The 9,026-nt window shown below is 43.2% G+C and overlaps 1 protein-coding gene across 2 annotated transcripts; it reads right to left on the minus strand.

Moving 5' to 3' along the window:
* Positions 1-4,523: 4,523 nt before the first annotated feature.
* tsku (tsukushi small leucine rich proteoglycan homolog (Xenopus laevis)) lies at positions 4,524-9,026 on the minus strand. Of its 2 annotated transcripts, none has more exons than XM_068745408.1 (3): positions 8,889-9,026; positions 6,106-6,415; positions 4,524-5,500 (listed from the first exon to the last, which is right to left on the minus strand). In XM_068745408.1, the coding sequence occupies exons 2-3, from the start codon at positions 6,412-6,414 to the stop codon at positions 4,760-4,762; spliced, it is 1,050 nt and encodes a 349-aa protein (XP_068601509.1). In that variant the 5' UTR covers position 6,415; positions 8,889-9,026; the 3' UTR covers positions 4,524-4,759. The 2 variants fall into 2 exon arrangements, with proteins under 2 accessions (XP_068601509.1, XP_068601510.1); XM_068745409.1 differs by lacking the exon at positions 8,889-9,026 and adding an exon at positions 7,381-7,624.

A 9,026-nucleotide genomic window follows, 5' to 3' on the forward strand; every position in this document is an offset into this window, starting at 1 on the left:
TATGATCCTCAGTCCCGATCACATGGATATAATTATAAGGGAGAGGAGCCTCCTTCGCTGGTTTCCGAGGTATTATGAGTCGTAAGCTGCACCACCGGTTCATGAATCATCACAGGCGCAGTCAAAGTCCCCAGTTTAGAATATGACTTAGCAAAATAAAATAAAGATGATATAATTTCCATGTGGCAGAAATTATTGATTAAGTTCCCGCTTATGCGTACATCTGTTTTAAATTGTTGTGGAAACGCAAAATGTGGGAAGAGCTTTAACAATTAAACGATTCAAACAAGAGAGCCTGTGTTTGGTAAACACCAGTAACTTTTACTGCTGAATCCATGCAAAATGTTCCAAAATCCCCCCAAGTCTGATCTTTACCATGACGCTTGTGATGTGGATTTAAAGGTTGTGTAAGTCTCTTTTTATCTCATTCCAGTCTGTGTTGGACTCCAAATGCAACTCTTTGAACTCAATTCAAAAAAAAAGAGAAGAAAAAAAAACAGAGTTGAGGATCAAGCCAAGCCAAGGAAAAGATAATAAACCTTAAACTGTAACGTATCTGGAAATTAAATTAGAGAGTGTTCACTGCCCCGAGAGGACGAGATTAAGAAATATTTGATATGATGTCCAAATTATATTAATATTACTTTTAAAACAATTAACACAGTGATATTACAGGAGTTTCAGGAAGGGGAGTTTTTATATGCTTGAGCAAATTATGTTGCTTTTTACCAAATAAGGTGAAAGGGTTCACTTTGAATGGCTATTACACATTTCTTGGCATCTGTTTGAGCACTTTGGCATAAAAGTGGAGAGCAAGGGGAGGAACGCTTGAAAGAGGTCAAAGAAAAAGGGCACGGGAGAAAAACGTTGGTAACCTTTTTAGCAAACCTTCAGCCCAATCCGTCGGCTCCTGATGGAAACCAGATGGAGAATGACAGAGGGGGCAGCAGTCTCCCTTTTCCTTTGGGATCCTTCCTCCCCAGACCTCGAAAATGAGGAGGGTGATGCAATTCCTGCTCCTCCAACACTACTGATTACTCTGAGAGGAAACAACATGGTGTTAGGGCGTTTGAGAAAGAAAACTTCGTTTATTTAAGGCCTAGCGCTGAAAAAGTCTGAACATATCAGGAAATTAAAGTATTGTCACACACTTTATAACGCATGTTATTTATTTTTGGTTTAGTGTATATTGGGCAGTAAAAACATCCATTGCTGTCGTTAGTTATCGGACTTTTCTTTCCCCTTTTCCTAAATAGGCTTTAAAAAGAAATCCTGAAGAGCTGTTTATAAAGAAACCGGTGCTTTGCTGAGATAGCACAACCTTTATTTGTATCAGTTATATATAGACATTGGAATGTGGAGAAAGTCAGCATGTGTTCTGGGTTGACCTGTAACTAAGGTAATCCTGACCAGACGGGGACTCTGGGGCAAATAAACCCGTGTCATCACACCCATAAAGCCAGTACAAAGCGTGACTGACTCTTTTTTTATAAGTGGTTATTACATAATAAATATAAACTTACGCTTCACCGATCATCGGATGGTTAGCCGGATGAACAGGAAGGCACAAGTGTGTGTCATCTGCAGAAGACAAGCAGATCTTTTTTGGCTGTGACACATTAAGCTGTTCTTTTGTTTGTCTGAAAAATCAAACCTCTGTGCCGAGCAGCGGCATGCTGACAGGGGGGGGCTTGGTGTCTATTGTCAGGGCGGGAAGCCAGGGGACATTCAGAGCATCGACACTTCAATATCAGCGCCTTGACAAATGCAAAACAGATAATCGTTTCAAGAAAGCTGCCTGTTGGCTTTCACAACTGTCCTTTGGGGCTGTAAAATAACACCGCTTGTAGCAGCGGGGGGGGGGGGGGGGGGGGGGGGGGCTCATTGTTGAAGCAAAGTGAATTAGCTGCTCGGATAGCTTCATCCTCCAGAGAATCTAATCAGGCAGCGTCAAATTACATCTGTTTGATAGTTGTTCAAGCAAGAATGGAGACTTTAATAGCGACATCCTGGTTCTGCCCGGCTGCCTTAATCATACGCAGTACAAAGCGTCCTCCTGACTTGGAGTAATCACATCTCAGAGAGACGAGCGTTTGATTTCTTCACTCGTGTGCCCTGACGCCGCTGTGGATGTGAACTGAGTGGATTTCAAATCATTCTATTGTTAAAAGTAACTTTGGCTGTGTGTCAATAGAAAACCTGAAACCCGTCTAGAAACATGCAATGATGGATGGCTGGGTCTTTCGGCATCAGCGTGCCAGCATTTCACCAAACACACACAAACATCTGGAAGTGTTTTCTGCAATGGGGGAAATCATAGGAGCTCCCCCCCCCCCCCCCCCCCAGCAGCCTCCTTTCTATTTGTGGAGAATGGAGTTGCCTTCGGTCATCTCCAGGCATAAAGAGAGAACTGCAGTTCTGCCTTCTCATGCACATACTCCCATGATGCAATCTGTGGAAAAACGCCTTTGCTTTAGGTCAGCTTTCCAGATGCGTCACCAGGAGGTCATACTGTGAGCGTACAGTAAAAGCTCATGACCACAGACCACACAGGAGATCCGTAAGGCGCCGTGACTGAAAGCCAACTTTTGTCTCCCTCCTCTTCTCCTTCCCAGTCGGCTCCATAGCATTTCTGCCCACTTTTATTATTCCTTAAAGACCACTCAAGGCCACAATTATATTTATCCGTCTGTGTATCCAGACACTTTCATGTAAAACAAGCAAAACAGCTCTAAAGTTTGTGTTACTGCGTTGTAATTTTCCCTCGTTTCAGAGAGACACGCCCTGCTATGATTCAGCATTGTGCATAGGAACATGATGTTTTGTTAAACAGGCTCGTTAACTAAATATTTAATGGAACTTCAACCCTTCTTTGTGTTCAGGCTCCACCCCTGGAAACTGCTGATATTTATTTAAAAACAAGTTCAACGTGTAAGAATATTTGATTTATTACACATATGATTCAAATATAAAGTCATACACGATACAGTTATGCATACAAATACCTTCTATACCAAAACTGGGCTTTCTGTTTTCAATGAACTAATAAAAATGGTAAATTTCCTTTAAAATTTCACAATTGCAGACATTCAAAAACCTTAACAACATGCAGTCTTGAGGCTGATTGTTCTGTTAGTTGACAGAAACACCCTCCACCCAGAACGCTTCTACGACACAACACAGTGCAGACTGCTGGTTAAACATCCTCGTACTGTTATTGGTTCTTTATCAGATCCTGTTTCCTTAGTTGAATGGGTAGCGTTGATGTCACAGCTTGACTGGTTTCTGTTATGTAACGTATCAAACAAACAAAATTCAGAATCGAGGGCCGTGTCAACCGCAGTTTGCATCTATTTGTGAAGTCGAGTACACCAAAGTCAATGTCAGGAAGGAGATAAACTCTCCAAACACAATCTATGCATTGCTAATGAACATTGTCGTATTGTTTGAGCAACAAGAAAAAAAAAGAAAACATTTGTTAGCATTTGAGGAGTTTTTCAAACAAACCGTTCTCAGTAATAGAATAATTGTTCTTCTTGGATTGTACGGTTTCAAATTCCTTTAGGTGCACATAAATGCCAATAAAAGATTTTTCAAAATGTCAATCTGTCGCTAATAAAGCATCACATTCAAAGTCAAATGAGATACATTAGTGGTCAGAAATTGTAAAATATTCTTCAGTGTGGCTCTTTGTGATGAACGGTTTTATGCTAGTCTGCACGACACTTGGGCCACGTTTAAATGCATTATACACACCAACGGTTCAGACTAGACTCTAAGTTGATTAAGACGTTGTTGTGTTGTTATGTAAAGTCGTGCATTTTGTCTTTGCGTTTCAAGAAGATACAGCATTTGTGACATTTCAGCAAGGTTACATTCAACCCTTGGAACAGACGTCATTTCAGTGAACACTTGAAAAAAAAATGGTTTGCATCTCAAACAGATAAGACGCAGCTCTGGATTCTTGTGGCGGATAAAAATCAAGGTGTGTGTGTGTGTGTGTGGGTGGGGGGTGTCACTTCCTCATCCTTTTCACACTGACATTTGATCTGTACTGTACAAAACAGCAAAAATGCTGCTCCAGCGTGAGTTTAAATGGCACGCTACCAATCACACGAGGCACGTCGTACAGCGGCGTCAGCATATCTTTTGTTTTGCGTGTGCATCAAGCAGCGTCTTTTACAATTTGGTTGTGAAACCAAACACATAAGAAGAAAGAGAACAAGTTTGCAGATCTCCCGCGCCCGACACTTCCTTTAAATCAAAAGTAGTTTGTATAGGAGTCTCCGAGTGGCACGGCGCTGTTTGAGACCACAAAGTGACATAATTAAAGGCAAATTGGAAACAGCTGGAACAATAACAACGAGTTGTGTGATTGGCCACTGCGGCACGAAGTCAGATTGGGTTTCTCCGAAAGGAAAAAAATCCATTCCTTTTCTACCGATGGCTGACTTGGCCTGAATAAAGCCTCGCGGTGTCAAGGAGAGACGAATCAGGACTTCAAGGACTTTCAACACATCAGATCTTGTTGGAGCTATGAAGATATTGATTTCTTTATTAGTACTGGTCATCAGGAGGAGGTAATCATCAGCAATCAATGTCAGCTGAAACAAATATATTGCATATTGTACATTCATCGTGAAAAGTTAAGAAATTACTTGGATTTGAAGTCCAGACTACTTGATATGGAAAGTTCCAGAAATGTTCCAGCCTGCCTCGTCTGGTATCCCAAACATATGGGGGGGGTTGTATCGCAGTCTCACACTATGAGGGCCTTCTGATTACATGTCATTACGTCGTTGTGTTGGAGGTGACCCAGCTGCCGGTGGAACTGTACCTGTTTCTGGGTCCTCCGGCAATGAATGTTTTCTCCCAGGGTTATACTCTTAATGCTGGGCATGTGAGTCAGAACGTTTTTCGGTAAGGATCTCAAACCAGAGCCGGACAACTGCAGCTCCTGCAGGGAATCCAGTCCGCTGAAGGCGGTCGGGTCCAGAGTCTTGAGCTGAGGGTTGTTTGAGAGATCCAGAACTTGCAGGCTCTGGAGGCCCTTGAAGCCACGCGGCTCAATATCCCGAAGGTCGCTGAGGCCACTGATGGATAAATACACCAGATCCTTCAGCTGAGCAAAAGCTCCCTCTTCGATGCGGGTGATGGGGTTACCGTCCAGACTGAGGAGCCTCAGCGACAGCCCTGCTAGCTTCGGCACGCTCAGCAGTCGATTGGCTGATAGAGATAAGCTCTGAATGTGAAGCATTCTCCCGTGCAGCGTCGCAGAGACCGACTCAAGCCTGTTGTGGGACAGATCGACGCTGACAGGCTCCCCGTTGACTTTAGCGGGGAACACCTCCATGTCGAACTCCCGGAAGCTGTTGTGGCTGAGGTCGACCTCGGCCAGAGGAAGGCCGGAGAAACAGTTTTGTGAGATCCTCTCCAAGTTGTTGTGGCTCAGATCCAGAGTCTCCAGGTAACGCAGCTTGGACAAAGCGCGAGGGCTCACCTGGAAACGAGACGCAGCGAATTAAATACATGCAATTATATTTTACATTTATCTAGGTATGAACCCAGCAAGCCGGCTTTTTTCAGCCATGATAGAGCGGCTGCCTTTCTAGGGAGGTTATATTTGCAAGAAGAAGAATAAACCAATGGAAGATGTAACAACAAACATTAATCTCGTTATCAAACCTTGGCTCGCACAAAAAAAATGGAAGTGCATTTATCAAAGTGTATAAAGATTATCTCCTTTATACACTTTGCACACAAGTTCATGCATTCATTCACATTCCATTCTGTCATTCATACAAAGCATGCAGTATCTTATGTAGTCTTAATTTTCTGATGTCATAATCTGAGGCTGTGGATGTTCTTGATGCCTTTCATATTTATAAAAGGCAATCCCTGATGACCAAACCTTTTAAACCTGTTTGCTTTCAGGTCATGTGAACAAATCCTCAAACTGAGACAGGTTATTGCTGTCATGTATTTGAAATTGCCTGCAAATTATTTGCATTTTAGCAAATGTACTACCTAGCTAAGGAAGGCGGGGGAAAAAGACAATTGAATGACAAACACTTCCTGTTGGCAATTAAATGAACCTGCTATTACCTCTGTTATATAATTGCTGCTTAAGTCCAAACTAATGAGCGTGGTGTATCCTGGACCAGCTAGCATGGCGTCACTGAGTGGACCCATTCCATTAGAGGAAAGGTCTAGGTGGGCAGTGTCCAGTGGGATGGGGATAGGCATCTTGGTCCCGGGCCCCATCCCCCGGCAGTCTACCCTGGTCAGGCTGAAGCTGTCAAACAGGCCGAAACTTTCCACCTCGCAGCGACACCGGGGGTGGCAGTTCTTGACGACGGTAGACTGGACAGGAGCCAGAAGCAACAAGCCAAGCCCCAGGAGGAGCGTCATCATACTGAAAAGAAAATATTTCAGTCATTTTATATCTCAATCCCAGAAAGCCGACACTTTCAGGGAGATTAGAAATGAATAAGGTAAAAAATAAAAACAATTAAATCAGGATTCAAAACAAGCAAAGCCCCAGTGAACAGGTCAGATTGGAACGCCTTGTCCAGAACACTTAATGATTCCCGGTCAGATTCGCTAATCGAGGCATTCATTATGATTGACACAGATTTATAAAATAAAAATAATTATTTTTTAAGAGGTGGGTGGGTGGGTGGGGGGGGGGGGGTATATAACTCAGATGTCAATGACACAGTTTGTGTTGTCACTCTCTGTCAGTCAAGCATGATATTAATAATAAATATGATTCACAGGAAAGCAGCTGTAAATGAAATCTCTATAGAAAAAAATACTGATACTTGCTCTTAATTAAATTATACGCTCTTAATTTAAAACTGGTCAGGTTTTTTTTTTAGTTTAGATATTTGTCTATTTTTCAATCCCCGCAGATGTTACAGCACCAAATATTATCGGATAAATGTAAGAGAGGTTCATTTTATTCCTGATGACCGATGACATACTGGATCGGTGTAACACTGCGGGGTCAACATGATTGTGTGGATCAAAGTCCACTTAAGTCAGATCCGCTCACCTCTGTGCGCTGTTTTGCTCTTAACTGTGACCATGAGCTGTTTGTAGTTCAAGTTCATAAGTAAATATTTGAAGCAGTGATAAAAATTCAAAGCATTAATATACATTGTGTATTAATTTAGTAATAGGTCAAATACTATGGATATTGCTCGGATAAATTAAACCTCAGATTGACCAGATTTATTACAAAACGCATCCAAAGAGGAAAAAAGCCACAATTACAATCTCCATATGAGCTCTTTTAAATGAAAAGATCACAAACACATCATTATCTGTAATGAAGAAATGCAAACAAGTCCTTCTCTGGCCTGTGTCTGAACTTACAATTCTTGTTTTAGCTCCAGCGGAGAGATCTGCGTCGTTGGGACCAGACAGGATGCTACCGGTAAATCCAAGCAGCTCTTTCTGTTTCACATTTACCGCTTCAGTCTGCATTCACATTAGCATTCATCCGACACTCCTTCCTCTCCTGCATCCTTTCGCCCCATCTGTTGTTTCAGGAAGGACTGCAAACTTTATGCACCAACTGCTCCAACTGCTCCTCCCCAGCCCTCACACCTATAAATCTCCAACTGCTGCTGGCCCTGCCTTCAAATCAGACGCATTCTAAAACCACCGTAATTAGGGGAAGGCAACGACCCTTGGAGCTGCAACCCCCCCCCCCCCCCCCCCTTTTGAGTGCACAATTGGCGAAGGTCTGTGAAATCACACCCATGACATCTTCTCACTTTCAAAAAAGCCTTTTCACCTCTTCCTGTCCCGTGGAAAACGTCCGGACAGCCACAACTGCCCCGTTCAGGCAGCTGGGACGGAAGACGGATCCCAAGATGGTATTCTTTTTTATTATCGACTGTTTTGACTTTTAACTTGTAACCTTTTAATCAATCTGAGGCGGAGCGCAGTGAGTTTAAATTAAAATCAATGGCACTTAAATATTTTAAAAGGCAGGGGAAAAAAAGGATTCCCAAGTGATGGTAAATGTTGGAAAAACTAAAGGGTGATTTATAAATTCATCATAAGATGGTCGATTATATTTACGGTTCGATTATATTTATGTCAGTTTATAAAGTTGGATGTATTATTATAAAATTATTCATATATAAATCAGTAATAACAACCCATTAATTAATATATATATATATATATATATATACTAACCAGCACTGAGGGGTTGCATTCCAGCACCAAATTGTGTGTCAAAACTTCAACCAAACGCTGTCAGCAGCTTTTAGAGCCATAAGGCGAACAAACAAACAAACAAACAAACAAACAACCTCCATTTGACGCATTTAGAACTATGCAACCAGAACCGAGCTCTGATCTTATGGGCCGGTTCTGCTCTTCGTTGACATTTGATTTCCTCCTCTCCATCACCACAGCAGTCTCACAATAAACTTCCATTTACCCTGAAGCGAGCGCGTGAGGCGCGTGTACGCGCTACCGACGCAACCCTTGCGGATCATGTTTCTCGCAGCCGTACGTGGCAGACCGGGGAGCGCTGAGCCTCTTTTTTATTTTTTATTTTGCGTGAATTACATAAAATTAGAAGTTAATACCCCCCCCCCCCCTCGTCTCTTCCAGCTGCAGATCGCGCCTCCACGCGTCGCCGCTGCGCGCTTTTGCGCTTTGTCCGTCCGAATCGTGAATAATTTGCGGCGACAACGCGCCGCAGCCCGGTCAGTTGTCGGGGTGAAATCTGATCCGAGGTCCGCTGGCGCCCCCCCGAGACTCGAACCGCTGCTGGGACGGAGGTCTGAAAACTTTCTGAGCAGAAAAACGAAGCTGTCCAACTTTCTGGACTTTCTCTGCTTCGGTTGTTCCGAGTAACTTACTTTGATGCTTTTCAGTCCGTTCTTCCGCCGCTTTTCACTTTACCGCTCCCATTTTCCAGACCCCCCCACCCCCCGCAGCGCTCCCGTGTCCCGCTGGTTGGCGTTGTCGCCGGGCCCTCAGGAGCTCCGCAGATCGAT

The sequence above is a fragment of the Brachionichthys hirsutus genome, chromosome 11 (genome assembly GCF_040956055.1).
Source record: "Brachionichthys hirsutus isolate HB-005 chromosome 11, CSIRO-AGI_Bhir_v1, whole genome shotgun sequence".
Classification (NCBI taxonomy): Eukaryota; Metazoa; Chordata; class Actinopteri; order Lophiiformes; family Brachionichthyidae; genus Brachionichthys; species Brachionichthys hirsutus.